The sequence below is a fragment of the Drosophila suzukii genome, unplaced genomic scaffold (genome assembly GCF_043229965.1).
Source record: "Drosophila suzukii unplaced genomic scaffold, CBGP_Dsuzu_IsoJpt1.0 scf_4, whole genome shotgun sequence".
Lineage (NCBI taxonomy): Eukaryota > Metazoa > Arthropoda > Insecta > Diptera > Drosophilidae > Drosophila > Drosophila suzukii.
The window spans coordinates 4,335,139-4,356,452 of record NW_027255927.1 but is presented as its reverse complement, the minus strand read 5'-3'; the positions used below and the strand labels follow the sequence as shown (position 1 = coordinate 4,356,452).

Here is a 21,314-nt window from a genome sequence, read left to right as displayed (position 1 = left end):
CCACACCCTGGCGAGTCGCCCGGCGGGTCTGTCAGAGACCAGCAAAAGAGTCCTACGACGAAGAACCGTCAGCTTGGTGAGGAAAGTTGTCTGCGACCCAGCGTACCTTGCCCGACCAAGCAGGACCTGGCGTGAAGGACGAGCGGTAGATCGATTTGTGGTTTCTAGAGGCGGCCGCCTGGAGAGCCCTGCGATTACCGGCGAAGTTCCCGAGCAGCGACCGCCCAACTCCCCGAGTGCCAGAACGTCGAGATACTGGTCAGAAGACAGCGCAGAGGACATCGACAGCGACGCCAGCAGACATTTCCGGCAGCCACGTTACCAAGTGAACCGCTAGACAGCTTCCTGGCGGCAGCCTTGACTGTCGGCGCGAACTGAGCAATAACCTAGCGGGACCGTCCGCCACAGAGCAAGGGACAGGTATTGCCTCGAAAGGCGTCGGCCTGGAGAGCAAGGCTTGTTCACCCTAGTCTGAGAACGGTGACGCTTCCCTAAGCCCACAAGGCCGAACTCTCTGCGGGTCTAAGGCGCAACAAGCGACCCCGAGGCAACGCGTCGGCAAGCAAGCAGAGGCGGCCACTACGAGCGTCCTGAGACCCAGGATCTAGAGGAGGACGAGTCAACGCGTCGAGGAGCCAGAAAGAGGAGCGCCAGCAGACGGCGGAACCAGAGCCAAGAGATACCGAAGCCAGCCCAGCCACACACCCGCTGTACTAATACCACGAGAATAAATTCCAGAGAGGTCGTCCGCTATCCGCAACATGCGACCCGCTAGGTTAACCCAGCTACTCGGCTTTGGAACCATCTCACAAGTTCCTCAGTCCAAGATGACAGTATCAATTTCCTCCAGAAATTAGATTATCGACATCAAAATCTCTTCAAGCAACAGCTGCTCCAAGTGGAAGCGACACTTCATCTTCAGCTGCCATCTGTTGCATGCCATGAATGGCCAAAAAGGCACTGCTTTGAGCTAAGAATTGAAGAAGAGTGTGCAAGATCTAAGCTTCAATTGTAGGCCGGGCCAATAGTGTATCATTTAGTAATATTCCAGACGAGATTTTCGCCGACCAGTCGAACACAACGCACAATTTGTTTGTCGTACTGTCCAGCTTGTGAACACAATTCTGTCATGTAGCTGGAGACTTTTGGCCCAAGTAAAGACATTCCTAAAGAAATGCCGAGTACTTTGCTTTGAGTCGTGTGTCTTAGCAAGCTTTCTCTCCAAGCTCAAAAATCAATGCAAGGCCTGCTGATAAGATTATCCAAAAACCTCTACAGCCGATTTACGTGATAGACGGACTGAGTAAGCACCAGAAACTAAGCGAGTGCAGTTGGCAACAAAAGCTCCTTACAATGAATGTCTAACTCTAGCTTCAAGTATTTGGGAATCGGCTTTCCCCTTGCGCTTAGCCCAAAGTAAGCGTTCATTCCGTTGATTGAATTAGTGACAATTGCGTTAAGGGGTTAAATACCTTCTTTGTCGAAGAAAAAGAGGAAAGTTTGGATTTTTTTTTAGGTATGTAGCAATTATTTCATTACACGAATGTTTTAATTTTTTGATAGTACACTTTATTAACAATGTTTGTGCAAAATTTCGTGAAAAAATATTAAATACTTTTTAAGGGGTGGCTGTTTCCCTTAGAGGCCTTTTTTTTGAAGAGCCTTGCGGTGATACTTCCCCAGGTCGAACAGGTCAACTGAAAGCATAAAAGTAAACAAATTTCATTAGTTTAGTGTAATTCCTTGTGCTTGAACGATCGTTTTTAAGATTTTTTTTCTTCGTTCTTTTTGGTCGCTAGAAATTTCACTAAAAAATTCATTTTGGCGAAAATAAAGTTTGTGCGTGAAAAGTCGATCGTTCAAGCACAGAAAAATTTCATTAGGAACATTTCAAAAAAAATTTGGAGTAAATCGGTTCAGTAGTTTTCCGCCAATCCATATCACCGCAAAGACATTTTTCAAGAAGCACCATTTCGAGACATTCGCGTTTAAAGTTTCAAGTTCAGTTTATGCGCGCGACGAACATATCCGTTCATGTTGGGGAAAGGTGTGATCCCGTACCCTTTTGCCTCATTATCACAGGTGTTGCTGTGCACGTGAGAAAGGCCGCACACCCAAAGTATTCAAAGATGATTGCCTTAAAGAGACTTGTCCGATCATGATGGGAAATAATGTTTTCTATGATTGTAAAACTAATTTAGAAATCAAAAGAACCCCAATAAAATAAATTTCACAAGTTAATGATTCTCAGATGTGGAATATTTTGAAAGACACATTTTTGTTTTCGCCCCAGAATGTTTAACTAATAAATTGTCTAAGATTCTCTCCTTTCCACAAATGGGTCATAAACATGTCATAAAAGGGTTTCGAGAAAGAGCTACCCGAACATGCGCTCCTGTCCATTACCTGACTGCAATAAAAGGAGCACATGCACAAGCCTGAAGGCGCACGCATATTGACAAGCGCAAAAAAACGGACACATGGACAAGTCTGGAGGCGCACGCTCATTGACAAGATCATGGGCCTCACGCCAACTACCTTACGGCTGACTGCTAGCTCTAATTCTTTCCCATAATGGGGTTGAAAGCACGACCGCGCAACAACTCGCAAGTAGCCGACATATCTCAGTCAAGGAAATATTTTCCATTCTCCGTGCCTGTAATTTTAACTCGAAATAAAAAGTCACAAGTTTATTTTGTAGCATAGTAATACATTTATTCATTTATTTTGGTATTGCGAACATTTTTATTATATTACAAATTAATATTCTGCTTTGATTCCGGCGATTTGCATAGAAGAAGCAGGCGCACGATTCCGACGTCATTTCTGGATTACAAAATGTAAAGTGTTCACCATAATTCGTAGTTTTGAGATCATGTCCACCTCGATTCATGAACATAGTTTTTGTGTTTAGAAGGTATTGAAAATGCTGACCAATTATCTGTCCCTTAAATTGTTAATAAATTGGTCAATTTCCTCATGAAACTTCATTTTGTTTTCTTGTAGGTCTTACAAATCTAGTCTCAACTTTAAAATTATGTATAAAAATTATTTTATTGTTTTGGAGCTACTTTTAAAAAATGTCAAAATAATGTATGCATTGTTAAGAGCACAAACCCCGCCCTTAAGGTGTGTTTCACAATAGGGAAACCGGTTTCCTTTAAACCTGTTTAATGACGGACAGTCCATTTCCTCGATATTAATAAGCTGACGACTCCCAAAAAACTTCTGTAGAAATCGTTCCTTTCCGCACCTTTTCAAATAATTTGTTTTCCGCTTGTAATTGTCCTTAGATACTTTCGAGTTTGTAAAAAACTGTTTTCACCCTCGTTCCAAAAAATGTTGTGATGTGTTTGGTTAACCAAATTGCAGTCTTTCGAGATTTTGTATTTAGCATAGTAAAATCATACGATGGTTCTATTAAAAAACAAGGAAGAACGCTATTGTCGAGTACCTCGACTATCAGATACCCGTTACTCAGCTAAAGGGACCAAAAGGAAATGGAGATATGCAAGCAGCAAAGCGAGATTAAAATACGCCACCTGCCGGCGGTAGACAGATTTAAGCGTTATGGGCGTTAGAGTGGGCGTGGCAAATTTTTTTTGGATCAATCAATAGGTATTGACGAGACCAATACATTTCAGTTAAAATTTTGTATCTATCGAGATTTAGCATAGTAAAATCATATGATGGTTCTATTAAAAAACAAGGGAGAACGCTATAGTCGAGTACCTCGACTATCAGATACCCGTTACTCAGCTATATGGAGATATGCAAGCAGCAAAGCGAGATTAAAATGCGCCACCTACCGGCGGTATACAGATTTAAGCGTTATGGGCGTTAGAGTGGGCGTGGCAAATTTTTTTGGATCAATCGATAGGTATTGACGAGACCAATATATTTCAGTTAAAGATTTTGTATTTAGCATAATAAAATCATATGATGGTTCTGTTAAAAAACAAGGAAGAACGCTATTGTCTAGTACCTCGACTATCAGATACCCGTTACTCAGCTAAAGGTACCAAAAGGAAATGGAGATATGCAAGCAGCAAAGCGAGATTAAAATACGCCACCTACCGGCAGTAGACAGATTTAAGCGTTATGGGCGTTAGAGTTTGGATCAATCGATAGGTATTGCCGATACCAATACATTTCAGTTAAAATTTTGTATCTAGCATGAAAACTGTGGGCGTCACAGGTTTGGGTGGCTTGTGGGCGTTAGAGTGGGCGTGGCACATTGCTGAAACAAACGTGCGCTGCTTAAGAAGCTCAGGAATCTGCACGCCAAATCTCAATAGCCTAGCTCTCATAGTTTTCGAGATCTCAGCGTTTATCCGGACAGACGGACAGGCGGACATGGCTAGATGGACTCGGCTAGTGATCCTGATCAAGAATATATATACTTTATGGGGTCGGAAACGCTTTCTTCTGCCTGTTACATACTTTCCGACGAATCTAGTATACCCTTTTATTCTACGAGTAACGGGTATAACTATTATTCAAGTTTGGATCTTTTTCGAATACAATTCCAATTTCCTTTAAAATAAAAATATTATTATTATCAAAGAAACCTTGAACATCAATCGAAACAGTTCCTTTCAACATTTTTCTAATGTTAAATAACTCGTTGTACTAGTCCGTTTAATGGGTTATAATCAACTAAACGGTCATGTATGAGGAGATAGTAAGCTTGGGTATTTTCATGTCTTGGTGTCTTCAGTTCTACTGAAATTCTCACATCAATAGGACCAGTTTTCACTGATTCGTTTTGATATGAAAGATCAACCACAAAATTAGGGCCTTCAATTCAAATTCATTTGGGGTCAAAAGTGGTTGTGATTCACGATTATAGTAACTAGACTTAAATCTTGTATACATTGCATATAGGTGAGCATACTGATTCTTACTTAAATCGACATTCAGTTTATCATATGGATATGATTCAGAATTCAAATGAACTTACAAGTTTGATAAATTATTTCTGATAAGTTGTCCATATAGTGTAAATCCAATTATTACAAATCTTGGGTTTTTCGCGGTTAGCCGACAATTTCAAATTCCAGCTGTGTTGACTCCCATACCTCATTTGGGGTTAACATATGAATACCAACTCCGGAATGCGATTGGTAGGCTTACACCACTTTTAGTAATATCATACATCTTAATATTTGCAAAGTCGCTCGGAGTTACATGGAAAATTTTTCAGGCTACATTCGTCGTTTCCAGTTTAAAAGTTTGTTCATTTCTGCTTTGTTCAAACACATCGACAAGAATCTTAGTTAGCATCAACATTAGTTCATGCTTACATTTTAACAAAACTTTTTTACAATCCTTAGCAAGTCTTAACAAAATTTTAATGGTACAGAAAAGTTAAACTGGGGTCCCTTAGAAATTTCGTCTCCACTGCTCCATACAGAATTTAATAGATTTTGACTTTGAAGATTATCCAGAGATATACAATTTTTTAGGGTAGTACTCATATTGACATGGACTTGACACGTTGGACACGTTGTATTTGGTTGTTACCTAGCAGTATTTTGATGGTTACTTTCTGTTTAGTCTCGTTTTTGGATGGTTACTTTGTGTATAGTACCTGTAAAGTACTTGGTTTTGGATGATTACTTTTTGTATAGTTTCTGTAAAGTACTTGGTTTTAGATGGTCACTAACTGTTTAATTCATAATTAAATATATCTTATATATGTATATTTTTAAAAATTTAATTTTTGCTTGCTTCCCATAGATAGATGTAAAATAATTCTCATAATTTAATGTTTCTCAGATGTTGGATTATTTTTAAATCATTCATTCATTCAAACAATTTTTGTAGGATCATTTAAGATTATTTTATTTATTTAATTGTTGTTAACATATTTCATTTAATTTATAATTAAGTATATATTATATATATTTTTAAATATTTAATTTTCTGACTCCTCACTCTGTAAGATATATATGGGTTGTTAACCTTCGTTCCAAGCGCATATTTTCGCTTGCTTCCCATAGATAGATGTAGAAAAATTCTCACAATTTAATGTTTCTCAGATGTTGGATTATTTTGAAACATTATAACACATTTCGAAGGCATATTTAGCTAACATAGGAGCGTCTTTTAATCTAATTTCTGATTCAAGTATAGTTTGAAATCGTTTTTTTGACATTCATATATTTCGTTCTTTCTAGACAATGTCTTGTAGCTAATAACTATAGTTGTGGTGTGTAAGGCTAGCTATTGTTGTTAAGGATACACTTATTATACCTACATAAGATGAAAAAAGGAAATGTTTTATTTTTACAATATAATAGTTAAAGTGGATGATGTTATTATATGTTTATAATATCTGTCAACATGAATCGAAATTGTTTATCAAAACAGCTTTTAAACAGCTTTTAGACAGTTTGTGAACAACTAATTTTTTAATTAGTTTTACAACCAGAGGATACATCTTTCCCCAACATAATCGGACATGTTTCCCTAAGATTTATATATCAATCTTTAGATATTTTGGTTGTGTGATATTTCTAACGTACACAGCAAACACATTGAAAATCAGAGTGTAAGTTTTTACTTCACATCGAAAGTCGTCTAGTGATCAAGAATTTTTTGATCATTCTTAACAAAAGACTATAAAAGCTAACATCTAGTAAACAACTTGTATACATTTATTAAACATATAGAAACCAGATACTAAGCAGCTAGTTACCAGCTAATAAGATCTAGGACTAGAAAAAAAGTTGGCAGCAAAAAACAGATGTTACCAGGTCACACCACCTTTATCATATACTTGAATCAGAAATTAATTTAAAAGACGCTCCTATGTTAGCTAAAGATGCCTTCGAAATATGGTATAATGTTTAAAAATAATCCAACATCTGAGAAACATTAAATTGTGAGAACTACTTTACATCTATCTATGGGAACCAAGCGAAAATATGCGTTTGGAACGAAGGTTAACAACCCATATATATCTTACAAAGTGAGGAGTCAGAAAATTAAATATTTAAAAATATATATAATATATACTTAATTATGAATTAAACGAAATATGTTAACAATAATTAAATAAATAAAATCATCTTAAATGATCCTACATCTAAGAAACATTAAATTAAATTCAATGAAATATGTTTAAAATAATAAAATAAATAAAATAATATTAAATGAGCCTACAAAATTTGTTTCTGACTGAACAAATGAATGGTTTAAAAATAATCTAACATCTAAGAAACATTAAATTGAATTAAATGAAGTATGTTAACAATAATAAAATAAATAAAATAATATTAAATGATCCTACAAAATTTGTTTCTGACTGAACAAATGAATGCTTTATGTTGGAGCGAGGTGGCTTGATTGTTGAAAATAGATGAAGCCTTAAGATCGAATGGTACGCAAAAAACACGGGACTACTTTGGGGTTCTTACGCGACGTGCATATATGTTTATTTGATCACTTGGAAAAGAGCACTGCTTAAGCCTAACTTAACTTAAGCACTCCAAAGCAGAGCGGTGACTTAGGGGAGAGATGGAGAGGAAGAGCGGACGGCAGTGCGAGCGCGCGAGATGTAGACATCTGGATAAAACTGCCGCTCGACACTGCCTCCTGAAATTAAACGCCCTTTTGACGTAAACATTCCCTCTCCGTAGAGGATGGATCTTTTGGCAGACTCGGCATTGGTAGGATTAAATACCGCGAGTACGTCTGCCATCCAAGGAAGGGTATGAAACCCAATATTTGGATGGAGTATTCTTAGGAGGGACTTTTTGTACGGAAAATTGCGCTGAATAGGAAGAAATGCTGTGTGGAACTGAGGCGGATACTGGCCTTGGAGGGTCGGATGGAATCGGCGGAGTAGTAGGGCCGCTGTTTCGATGCAGCAATGTGTGATGCCGATCTTGGCAAGTGAGACAGTTGTGAGCGCTTCTGCAATCCCGGAATTGATGGCTGCTTGCAAAGCAATTGGAGCACAACTGCTTCCTTTAAATATAGGCTAGGCGATCGTCTACCGTCATTTGTAGGAAGCGTGGACATATACGCACGGGGTGGTTTTTCTTCGAACACAGATCGCAGCTTTTGGGTATCGGAACTAGCCTTGTGTTGAAGGAATTTATTATTGGAAATTCTGCCACTCGATTTGTGTCTTTGGACTGGACGTGGAAGTATTTGGCAGATCGGAAGCTATCGACGACCTCAAGAGTTCGATGGCGCTCCGTCAAATAGGAATCAAGCTCAAGCCACGTAGGAATTTTGGCTTTATTTTGGATGGACTGCTCCCATAATGAGAGAGTGAGTTTTGGTAGTTTTGTCGAGCACATATAAACCAGGATAGGGTCCCAATTCTCAATATTAACACCGGAAAATTTTAAGAAATTTAAGCAACCTTGAAAAGTGCGTTGAAGTTCTTTTAAGGCTGCTCCCGACTCCTGTGTTATGGATTGCACATTGAAAAGTGTTTTCAGGTGACTGTTTACCTGCAATCGCTTATTTTCGAAACGCTCGGTTAGGTTATTCCAGGCTGAGCGAAAGCCATCATTGGTGAATGGGGATCTTGAAACTATGTAATGAGCTTCGCCACTTGTTTTTGAATTTAAATGGAATAATTTTTCAACGGGCGTTAGACTCCGATTGTCTATGTGTATCTGGAGCGGTTCATGCCTGGTGGGACAAAATCAAAGAAAACTCCAAGAGAGGAAAATCCAAAGATTTTGAAACCCGGCTTTGACTGGACCAAAATGTTGGGGCAGGGTGGCTGGATCGTTGAAAATAGATGAAGCCTTAAGATCGAATGGTACGCAAAAAACACGGGAGTACTTTGGGGTTTTTACGCGACGTGCATATATGTTTATTTGATCACTTGGAAAAGAGCACTGCTTAAGCCTAACTTAACTTAAGCGCTCGAGAGCAGAACGGAGACTTAGGGGAGAGATGGAGAGGAAGGGCGGACGGCAGTGCGAGCTCGTGAGATGTAGATATCTGGATAAAACTGCCGCTCGACACTGCCTCCTGAAATTAAACGACCTTATGACGTAAATACTTTAAAAATAATCCGACACTTGGGAAATTGTGAGAATTGTTTTACATCTATCTATGGAAACCAAGCGAGAATATGCGTTTGGAACGAAGGTTAACAACCCATATATTTCTTGCAGAGGGAGGAGTCAGAAAATTAAATATTTCAAAATATATACAATATATATTTAATTATGAATTTAATTAAATATGTTTACAATAATAAAATAAATAAAATAGTATTAAATGATCCTACAAAATTTGTTTCTGACTGAACAAAAACAATCCAACTTCTGAGAAACATTAAATTGCGCGAATTATTTTACATCTATCTATGGGAACCAAGCGAAAATATGCGTTTGGAACGAAGGTTAACAACCCATATATTTCTTACAGAGGCAGAAGTCAGAAAATTAAATTTTTAAAAATATATATAAGATATATTTAATTATGAATTAAACGGTTAGTGACCATCTAAAACCAAGTACTTTACAGAAACTATACAAAAAGTAATCATCCAAAACCAAGTACTTTACAGGTACTATACACAAAGTAACCATCCAAAAACAAGACTAAACAGAAAGTAACCATCAAAATACTGTTCGGTAACAACTAATACAACGTATGAGCAGTGGAGACGAAATTTCAACGGGACCCCACTTCAACTTTTCTGTACCATTGAAATTTTGTTGAGATTTGCTGAGGATTATAAAAAAGTTTTGTTAAAGTGTAAACATGAACTAGTGTTGATGCTTACTAAGAATCTTTGCGATGTGTTTGAACAAAGCAGAAATGAACAATCTTTTAAACTGGAAATGACGAATATAGCCTGGAAAATTTTCCATGTAACTCCGAGCGATTTTGCAAATATTAAGATGTATGGTGTTACTAAAAGTGGTGTAAGCCTACCAATCGCATTCCGGAGTTGGTATTCATATGTTAACCCCAAATAGGGGTATGGGAGTCAACACAGTTGGAATTTGAAATTGTCGGCTAACCGTAAAAAACCAAGATTTGTAATAATTGGATTTACACTAAATGGAGAACTTATCAGAAATAATTTATCAAACTTGTTAGTGCATTTGAATTCTGAATCATATCCATATGATAAACTGAATGTTGATTTAAGTAAGAATCAGTATGCTCACCTATATGAAATGTTTACAAGATCTTAATCTACTTACTATAATCGTGAATCACAACCATTTTTGACCCCAAATAAATTTAAGTTGACGGCCCCTATTATTGTGGTTGATCTTTCATTTCAAAGTGAGTACTGGTCCTATTGATGAGAGAATTTCAATAGAATTGAAGACACCAAGTCATGAAAATATTTGTTAAAATGTAAACACGAACTAGTGTTGATGCTAACTAAGGATCTTGGTGATGTGTTTGAACAAACCAGAAATGAACAAACTTTTAAGGTGGAAATGACGAATATAACCTCGGAAATTCCACATATATTTCCGAGCGATTTGGCAAAAACAAAGATGTACGATATTATTAAAAGTGGTGTAAACCTACCAATCGCATTCCGGAGTTGGGATTCATATGTTAACCCAAGTTGGGGTGCGGGAGTCAACACAGCTGGAATGTGAAATTGTCGGCTAACCGCGAAAAACCAAGATTTGCCATAATTGGATTTACACTAAATTGAGAACTTATCACAAATAACTTATCAAACTTGAAAGTTCACTTGAATTCTGAGTCACATCCGTATGATAATCTGAATGTTGATTTTAGTAAGAATCAGTATGCTCACCTATATGCAATGTATACAAGATTTCAATCTAGTTACTATAGTCGTGAATCACAACCACTTTTGACCCCAAATGAATTTAAATTGAAGGCCCCTATTATTGTGGTTGATCTTTCATATCAAAACGAATCAGTGAAAACTGGTCCTAATGATGTGAGAATTTCAATAGAACTGAAGACACCAAGTCATGAAAATACCCAAGCTTACTATTTCCTCATGCATGACTGTTTAGTTGAATATAGCCAATTAATCGGACTAGTACAACGAGTTATTTAACATTAGAAAAATATTGAAAGACACTGTTTCGATTGATGTTCAAGGTATCTTTAATAATAATAATAATTTTATTCTAAAGGAAATTGGAATTGTATTCGAAAAAGATCCAAACTTGAATAATAGTTTTTTAATAGAACCACCATATCATTTTACTTTGCTAAATACAAAGTCTCGAAAGACTGCAATTTAGTTAACCAATACAAATCACAAAATTTTTTGGAACGATGGAGAAAACAGTTTTTTACAAACTCGAAAGTAAATAAGGACAATTACAAGCGGAAAACAAATTATTTGTAAAGGTGTGGAAAAGAAACGATTTCTACAGAGGTTTTTTGGGAGTCGTCAGCTCATTAATATCGAAGAAATGGGCTGCCCGTCATTAAACAGTTTAAAGGAAACCGGTTTTCCTATTGTGAAGCACACCCTACATTTTTGACATTTTTTAAAAGTAGATCCAAAACAACAAAATAATTTTTATACATAATTTTAGAGTTTAGACTAGATGTGTAAGGACCTACAAAAAACAAAATGAAATTTCATGAGGAAATTGACCAACTTTTAGCCATTTAAAGGACAGATAATTGGTCAGCATTTTCAATACTTTTTAAACACAACAACCATGTTCATGAATCGAGGTGGACATGATCTCAAAACTACGAATTATGGTGAACACTTTACATTTTGAAATCCAGAAATGACGTCGGAAACGTTCGCCTGCTTCTTCTATGCAAATCGCCTGAATCAAAGCAGAAAATTAATTTATAATAAATTAATTTATAAAAATGTTTGCAATACCAAAATAAATGAATAAATGTATTATTATGCTACAAAATAAACTTCTGACTTTTTATTTCGAGTGGAGAATGGAAAATGACTGAGATATGTCGGCTACTTGCGAGTTGTTGCGCGGTCATGATTTCAACCCCTATTATGGGAAAGTATTAGAGTCAGCCGTGAGGTCGTTGGCGTGAAGCCCATGATCTTGTCAATGAACGTGCGCCTCCAGACTTGTTCATGTGTCCCTTTTATTACCCTTGTCAATGAGCGTGCGCCTTCAGGCTTGTACATGTGCCCCTTTTATTGCGGTCAGGTAATGGACGGGTGCGCATGTTCGGGTAGATCTGGCTTGAATCCCTTTTTTGACATGTTTATGACCCATTTGTTGAAAGGAGAGAATCTTAAACAATTTACCAGTTAAACATTCTGGGGCGGAAACAAAAATGTGTGTTTGAAAATATTCCACATCTGAGAATCATGAACTTGTACGATTTATTTTATTGGGGTACTTTTGATTTCTAAATTAGTTTTAAAATCATAGAAAACATTGTTCCCCAGCATGATCGGACATGTCCTTCTAAGGCAATCATTTTTGAATACTTTGGGTGTGCGGCCTTTCTCACGTGCACAGCAACACCTGTGATAATGAGGCAAAAGGGTACGTGATCACACCTTTCCCCAACATGATCGGATATGTTCCTCTAAGATATCAACCTTTGAAGACTATGGTGGTGCGACCTTTCTCACGTGCACCTTCTTCACCTGACTATTAATTGCACATAATGAGGGGAAGGATACATGATCAATATTGTCACATGGGGATGTGGGGGCGATGGGGACAATCTCCTCTGAGATAACGACCTTTGGATACTATGGGTGTGCGACCTATCTCACGTGCACCTTTCTCATCTGACTATTAATTGCACATAATGGGGGAAGGATACATGATCAATATTGTCACATGGGGATATAGGGGCGATGGGGGCAAATAAGTATACTCTTTATGGACATGATCTTGACATTTTTGTGACTTCAAAGCCCATTAAAATCAGTAAGTTTATTGAACTATGATAATTGTCCTAGAACCCGCATATGCTAATGAGGGGGGGAGGGGGGCCGGGGGGCCATTAATATCCTAATTGTCCTAGAACCAATCTTTTCCTACTACTATTATCTTTTCCTTCCAGCAGGAACAAATCCCAGTTGCGATGATAATCCTCCAAGTATGCTCGTATCGCGTTGAGAACGGACTGAATCACTCTATCCGCTGCGTTCGACGAAGTGGAATAAATCTTTGCCACGAATTGCTTGCCATTGTCTGAATGGATTATCTCAGGGACTCCAAATGTGTTAAAGAGTTCCTTAGTAAGGAATTTGATTACCGCAGCAGTCGTGGCCTTCTTCATTGCCTTCAAAAGCAATTTTGAGAAATTATCCACCACTTCAAAGATATAGGCTTTCCCACCCTTTGGCCTGGGGTATTTTCCCACACACAATGCACTTAAACATTACCCGGTTCACATTTCTCTCATATACAATTTCTCTACCTCATATTCATGTCTACTAAATTTATTTAACAATCGTTTTCATGTAAGCGTTTGTATTCCTGCGTTTATGTTATTTAATTTTGTATGGGAGACCGAGGCAGAAAGTGGTCGACGACGATGTCAGATAGTTTAAAACTGGCATATTGCGATCAGCGCGAAAGGAGGAAGTCAGCAGCGACATTATACAAACAATTAAAAAGAAAAGGAAATGTGTAATACGTGCGAGTTGACGAAATAACATCAGGCAGAACATACGGACGGTGTCTACGTCAAAAGGGCGTTTAATTTCAGGAGGCAGTGTCGAGCGGCAGTTTTATCCAGATGTCTAATTCTCGCGCGCTCGCACTACCGTCCGCTCTCCCTCTCCATCTCTCCCCTAAGTCTCCGCTCTGCTCTGGAGCGCTTAAGTTAAGTTAGGCTTAAGCAGTTCTTATTTCCAAGTGTTCAAATAAACATCTATGCACGTCGCGTAAAACCACAAAGTACCCCCGAGTTTTTTGCGTACCATTCGATCTTGGGGCTTCAACTATTTTCAACGATCAAGCCACCCCGCCCCAACATTTTGGTCTAGTCGAAGCCGGATTTCAAAATCTTTGGATTTTCCTCTCCTGGAGTTTCCTTTGATTTTGTCCCAGGAGGCTTGCACCGCTCCAGATAAGTTCCACTTACTATAATTGCCGGTCATACAGCCAGTTTTTCGAACCCTATTCCGACTAACTTTCTGTATGATATATTGTCTAAATCCAAAAGTGATTAATCCGACGCAACGGCATTTAGTATATGTATTTCAATTCCGTTACTTGTACCCGACAATATTCCAGTTTCCTTTGCCCACAGTTGCACACTTAAAAAAATTCCAGAAGATATTTCAGTGCTACTATTCAACTATTCAAAATATAACTCAGCCACAGTAAAAATTTCCCGATCATAAAATATTTTTTTAAGATTTGCACTCTCTATTTTTTACTGTGTTCCAGCTGCGTGTGTATATTTACATAAATATTCTAATACAGTCCACTCTAACTACTCTTTCTAATACAGTCCACTCGAACTACTTTTCTCGACCTACAAATACGGCTAAACTATTTCTTAAATAAAAAACAAAGTTACAAATTCCACAATTTTACTCAAGCAAATCGTTTGCAATTTAGTTGTGCAGGTGACAAACAAACGCACCGACATACAAACATAAGCGAAGTCTTTCCAATTCCCGCAACGTTATTCCGCTATTAGCACCCCACATATGTACATATGTACACAGTGGGTCAAGAGCTCACAATAAATGTGCCTTCCAAACATACAACATTAAAGTCCGTAATTCTTTACATAAGTCCGACCATCCGATATAATAAATATTTATTGACTCTGCCTATCCGACAGTGTGACCGTATATATTTACAATCTTGTTTGGTTCCTAAATTCCAATTGGATTTAAGCCCGTTTCCTTACTGAATTAAAATTCTAAATTATTTTACGTCACGGCAACATCAGTAAAATCCGCTTCAACCCGATTTATGGCCACAGTTGACTGTCTGATCCACTTTGAGGCCACTGTGAACGCTCCAGGTCCTCCTACCCCAACGTTATCCGCCTGTAAAATCCGTCGCGATCACCTCAATTCCTTGTGGCAAACGGTAAAGGCAGCATACGACATATGCTCCGACTGCATTGTGGCTGCAGGCGAGAGCGCTGCAGACACGAAATCCATACTAAAGTCCAAGTACTACCAAACGTACTCCACTTATAAAATATTGCCGCGCATCTGATAGAACAAATCCAAAAAGGCTCCTCCCAAATACCTCAAGCTCCAGTAACTCCGTCCCGAAATTCCACGTCTTATGGCTGTCGGCTCCCTCCTATCGACACAGAGGTTTTCTCTGGCGATTATCTTCGCTGGCCGACTTTCCGGGACCTTTTCACGGCAATATACATAGACAATCCGAGTCTAACGCCCGTTGAAAAATTATACCACTTAAATTCAAAAACAAGTGGCGAAGCTCATTCCATAGTTTCAAGATCCCCACTCACCAATGATGGCTTTCGCTCAGCCTGGAACAACTTAACTGAGCGTTTCGAAAATAAGCCATTGCAGGTGAACAGTCACCTGAAAACACTTTTCAATGTGCAATCCATAGCACAGGAGTAGGGAGCAGCCTTAAAAGAACTTCAACGCACTTTTCAAGGTTGCTTAAGTTCCTTAAAATTTTCCGGTGTTAATATTGAGAATTGGGGCCCTATCCTGGTTTATATGTGCTCGACAAAACTACCAAAGCTCACTCTCTCATTATGGCAGCAATCCATCCAAAATAAAGCCGAAATTCCTACGTGGCTTGAGCTTGATTCCTATTTGACGGAGCGCCATCGAACTCTTGAGGCCGTCGATAGCTTCCGATCTGCCAAATCGAGTGGAAGAATTCTCAAAAATAAATTCCTTCAACACAAGGCTAGTTCCGATACCCAAAAGCTGTGATCTGTGTTCGAGGAAGAACCACCGCGTGCGTATATGTCCGCGCTTCCTACAAATGACGGTAGACGATCGCATAGCCTATATTCAAAGGAAGCAGTTATGCTCCAATTGCTTTGCAAGCAGCCATCAATTCCGGGACTGCACAAGCGCTCACAACTGTCTCACTTGCCAAGATCGGCATCACACATTGCTGCATCGAAACAGCGGCCCTACTACTCCGCCGATTCCATCCGACCCTCCAAGGCCAGTATCCGCCTCAGTTCCACACATCATTTCGTCCTATTCAGCGCAAGTTTCCGTACAAAAAGTCCCTCCTAAGAATACTCCATCCAAATATTGTGTTCCATACCTTGCCTTGGATGGCAGACGTACTCGACGTACTCGTACTCCTACAATGCCGAGTCTGCCAAAAGATCCTTCCTCTACGGAAGTGCCACCACTTTCTACGACTAAGCCCCCAGAATCGGCTTCAGGAAGTACATATCCAGAAGTACTGCTCCAATTGCTTGGCTCACAATCATTCCAAGGCCTCCTGCCGCAGTGGTCATCACTGCCAAAAAGTGTGGAAAGGCCCACCACACTCTCCTACATATGGACGACCGATCTTCACTACCAACATATCCCTGAGCCTACTATCCTGTGGTTCTTGCTACGGGTATCCTCGCAAGGGGGGGGAGAATGTTTACCTCAAAAGGGCGTTTAATTTCAGGAGGCAGTGTCGAGCGGCAGTATTATCCAGATTTATATACAGTCTACATCTCGCGCGCTCGCACTGCCGTCCGCTCTTCCTCTCCATCTCTCCCCTAAGTCTCCGCTCTGCTCTGGAGCGCTTAAGTTAAGTTAGGCTTAAGGAGTTCTTATTTCCAAGTGTTCAAATAAACATCTATGCACGTCGCGTAAAAACCGCGAAAGTACCCCCGAGTTTTTTGCGTACCATTCGATCTTGGGGCTTCAACTATTTTCAACGATCAAGCCACCCCGCCCCAACAGACGGTTAGGGAATCTAAATAATAAAAATACACATTGCATCTTGTTACAGGTAGATATAAATATACTAATGGGGGCAATAATTTAAATTATATTAAAAAATATGTCCTTTTCTTAGTGTCTAAAAACCCTGTGGCATCCGACGACCGGAGGCGAAGTAGTTTCCGTCAGCAAGGGAGGCCAAACTACTCAAGAGGCCAAGGATTCGCGCCGACACAGGATCCTAATTACAATCAAGCATTAAGACAATACAACCAGGACAGATTAGGTATGGTCATTGCATAGGTAGCAAGTCAGAGTTACCAGATGGACGACCCGCAATTGTCAATCGGCAATATGCGCCGATATACATATGGGGCTTTAGTTACTCAGGCAATCGGGCGGGCATTAAGGCCGAAGACTTCCTTTTTAGGGTACAACATTTACAGCAACAATACGCAATGCCTTGGCTGGAACTGATGAGCGATTTTCATCGACTCTTAACTGAGGATGCTTCGGAATGGTACTGGTTGTTAATCAGTCTTGGGTAGAGTTGAGGCAAGCCATGAAGCGTCGTTTCAGTGACAAACGGAGCTACTATGACCGTATCTAGGACATTGCCAAGCGGAAGCAGAGACCCGGAGAGTTACTTGAGGACTATTTTGCGGCGATAAGACGATTGGTAGCCAGTGCTTACAATACGGTAGATCAGGACTGGATAATTAGAACCATAAATAGGAATCTAGCTGAGCCAGTCAAGCCATGTGTGTACACGGTTCGAGTATTTACTTTGGAGCTCTTGCTGGAGGAATGCAAGGAATCGGAAAGGGAATTTGGTCCGGAATATGGAAGGCGATACGACCGAGTCCTTACGGTACCTCGACCAAGACAAGAAACCAGAATTGGAAGAGTTGACGAGATCCGAGGCTTTCCGGTGGACGAAAGGAGTCAGGACTCTGTGGAACACTATGATTATACCATTGAAGCCGTATATACTGGAGCGGCCAAGATAACTATGACATGTTTGAACTGTCAGAAGCCGGTTCACCTCTTTAAACAGTGCGGCGTCGCTTAAATACGTCAATTTTGCTACAAGTGTGGATTGGCAAACACACTATCGCCTCAATGTCCCAATTGTAAGCAGGGAAACGCTTTCCGGAACGCAGGGTCAGCGGACAATCAGCGTTTCATGAGAGAGTCCACGGAGATAGAGAAACGCCTATCAAGCTAAATATAGCGAAAAGGATTCCAGCAACGAACGATTTAGGCCAGGAAAATCCAAGTAACAATGTTAATATGTCCCTACAGGAGAGAGTACGGCGATATTAAGAAGTACGGGATCGTTTGTTTGGTGAGAATCAGCTGGCTAAGATGAGAGTCATCACAATGAGAGTCAAAAAGGCCAGAGAGTGGTTTAGAAGACGTATACAGGACAACAAACAGTGAGGATAACGGTAATAAAGATTTTCGTCCATACGCGGTAGTTCAAGTGAAGGGATGCGCGGTGAGAGGATTGCTGGACTCGGGAGCATTACTGAGTGTACTGGGGAAAGGATGTAGGGAGCTGGTCAATAAGTTGAACCTTTCATGGCGACCATTCCACGCACAAGTAAGAAGAAAAGGCGGATCTACATAGAATATTCTGGGAAGAATCACGGTGCCTATCACGTTCAGAAACACCACAGTGAACATGGATCTATTCGTGTGTTCCTGCATTGGAACAAGAATTGTATCTGTATCGACGTAGCAACGGAAGTTTTTGGAATCAAAGAGATCTCGGCCGAGACAGAAGTTAAGAAGCCACCGAAAAAGGCAGACCCAGAACCGCATGAGCTGAATGCAAAGCAACAACAGCAACTGGATGTGGTCCGAAAATCATTAATGTCGTTTGAGGAGTATGGACTAAGGTGAACTGGGAAAATGAAGCACGCCATAGAGCTGGTGCCAGACACCACGCCCGTCATAGATCGCCACTTACCGGTTTCTCCAGCAGTCCAACAGCTAATCTACGAGGAAATCGATGAGAGGCTTCGCTTAGAGGTCATAGAAGAGAGCGACAGCCCGTGGAGTAATACAATTACACTTGGAAAGAAGCCTAGAAAGAATCGCCTATGTTTGGATGCTCAGTCAGAGCACCATCAAGGATGCATATCCGCAGCAGAACATAGAGGGAATTTTGGGCAGGATAAACACGAACAAATGTATATCTAGCGTGGACTTCAAGCATGCTTTCTGGCAAATCGAAATGGAAGAAAGCAGCCGGAGATATACAGCCTTTACAGTGCCAGGACGCCCTCTGTATCACTTTGTCGTGATGCCTTTCGGTCTCACCAATGCCGCTCAGCGCCTTTGTCGGCTGATTGACAAAGTGGTACCACAAAATCTTAGGAAAAGGTGTTCCTGTATCTGGATGACTTGTTGATAGTGTCTCCAACGTTTAGACACTCTGAGGAAAGTCTTTCGGTACCTGAAGGAAGTGGGATTGACCATAGGACTCATGAAGTCGCAGCTCTGCTTCAAAGAGCAGCGGTATTTGGGTTTTGTTATTGGCGAAGGAATTCTAAAAACTGATCCTGGCAAGGTGGAGGCTATCAAAAACATGGCCATTCCCAGAAGTGCCAAGTAGGTTAGACGATTCCTGGGAACAGCCGGTTGGTATCGGAGGTTCGTCCAAAACTTTGCAGATATGGCAGCTCCACCGACAGACACACTTAAAAGGGAAAAAGTTTGAGATGACCAGGAGGCTAAGGAAGCTATGAGGCGGCTGCAGGAAGCGCTCAAGAGATTTTTAGTGCAATGCGATGCTTCGGATTTTGGATACTGGCTTTTCTCTTTCAAGAAGAAGATGATGAAAGCGATCGCCCGATAGGTTTCTTTTCCCAGAAGCTCAATCTTTTCCAGCGGAACTATAGCGTGACGGAGAAGGAGTGCTACGCAGATGTGTTAGCAATAAAACGTTTTAGACCATACATCGAAATGATGACGATTACACTGATTACTGACCACCCAAGCCTGAAATGGCTTATGTTACTTAAGGACCTTAGTGCCAGGCTGGCAAGATGGTCGCTGAAGTTGCAAGCGTTTGATTTTGAAATTACACATCGGAAAGGCTCGGACAATGTGGTAGCGGTGCGCTGTCGCGAACGGTTAAAGAGATTGAACAGGGTGACGGTTGGTTAATGGGACTTGAGACTACTGAGTTCGAATCGGATGACTACGTGGAGTTGCGAAAAGACATGGAGTCCAACAAGAACCAATTGCCGGATATAAAAGTTGTGGATGGTTTCATTTTTAAACGGAATCAGGATTGTGGCAATCCGGAGCTAGAAGAGCATAGCTGGAAGCTATGGGTGCCGAGCTCGTTGACTCCGATGTTAATAGATTCGCCCCATACAAAAGTTTACGGAGGGATAGCGAAAACTCTAAGTTTCTTAAGGCAGCGATTTTATTGGCCCGGAATGGTGGCTTAAGTCCGTAAATTCACTAAAAAGAGACCACGACCCGGCATTGGAGAAGAAAGTGGAGTTTGTGGAAATGACCCAGAACTACCAAATCAGGCCCACGAAAACCGTATACAAGTGGGGGCGATTTTCAACTGCCAAGAAAGCTGCAATCCTTGGAGTAGGTTTGCTTGCATAAAGCACGAGTCTAGCGCACGATACTTAAACCGGAAGACGCGAGAGTTAAAGTTCCAAGCCATGACAAGAGGTTTTCCGAGGAAACTTTGTTTTGAGCGATTTTAGCAGGAACTTGAACGCTAAACTTGCTCGGATGTTTTTAATGTGTAATATCCGTTGATGCAAAGGACCTAAAGCAGTGACAAAGGAGACCGAGGCGAACAAGGACAGAACACGAAAGGATAGTAAGAAATGTTTGACCGTCGATGAAAATCTGGAAGAAAAAACCAATATAAGTCCGAAACCAATAATGTGCATTGTTCTGCAGCTCGCGCAGAATTCCTGAAGAACATAAACAAGTAAAACTCTTCCTCTAGGGCAAGCGTCAGTACGGATGATCGTCCTTCCAGGTCAGGTCGCGGGCGGTTTTTCTCGTTGGACCAATAAATCCCAGTGTGGACATCCATGAGCATCTGGTTGGGTCTTTATTTGTTTTTAGGCCAGTTTTTCACTGCCAATTCAATGTTTACAAGTTTAATTCTTGTCAGTGTAGTTGCTGTGGCCACTTTTAGGTAATCGATAGGGCTATCAACAATCGGTTAGGTCCTGTCAACTTTTTTTTAACAGACCTGCAATCAGTGCCTGTAGACCTGCCAACTTATCCATGGGGCCAGGAATGATGGTCACCCGGTTATCTTCCTGGTCAACGACACGGAATTTTCGAATCTGGAACGACGGTGCTTTGACTCCATAGCTTAGCGAAGGGATAAAGAAAGAACAGATCGAAGACGTTAAAAGTCGAGGAAGGGCGTTTTGGCTGCTGCGCTGCACACGCTGGATACGTTTTTTTTTCAAGAAGTTTAACAAGACTAACTGTAATTTTGTTATTGCAACGA

The 21,314-nt window shown here is 40.3% G+C and overlaps 1 protein-coding gene across 4 annotated transcripts in view; it reads right to left on the bottom strand.

Annotated features, from left to right (window-relative positions):
- Positions 1–1,546: 1,546 nt before the first annotated feature.
- Positions 1,547–21,314, bottom strand: part of conu (Rho GTPase-activating protein conundrum) — a 307,155-nt gene continuing 287,387 nt past the window's right edge. For all 4 annotated transcript variants that reach the window (XR_011605727.1, XM_070999142.1, XM_070999136.1 and 1 more), the window contains one exon: positions 1,547–1,697. Coding sequence is in view for 3 of the 4 variants with exons in the window: in XM_070999137.1 (XP_070855238.1) it covers positions 1,608–1,697 (90 nt within the window). In the remaining variant the exon portion in view is untranslated. The remainder of the gene's footprint in view (positions 1,698–21,314) is intronic.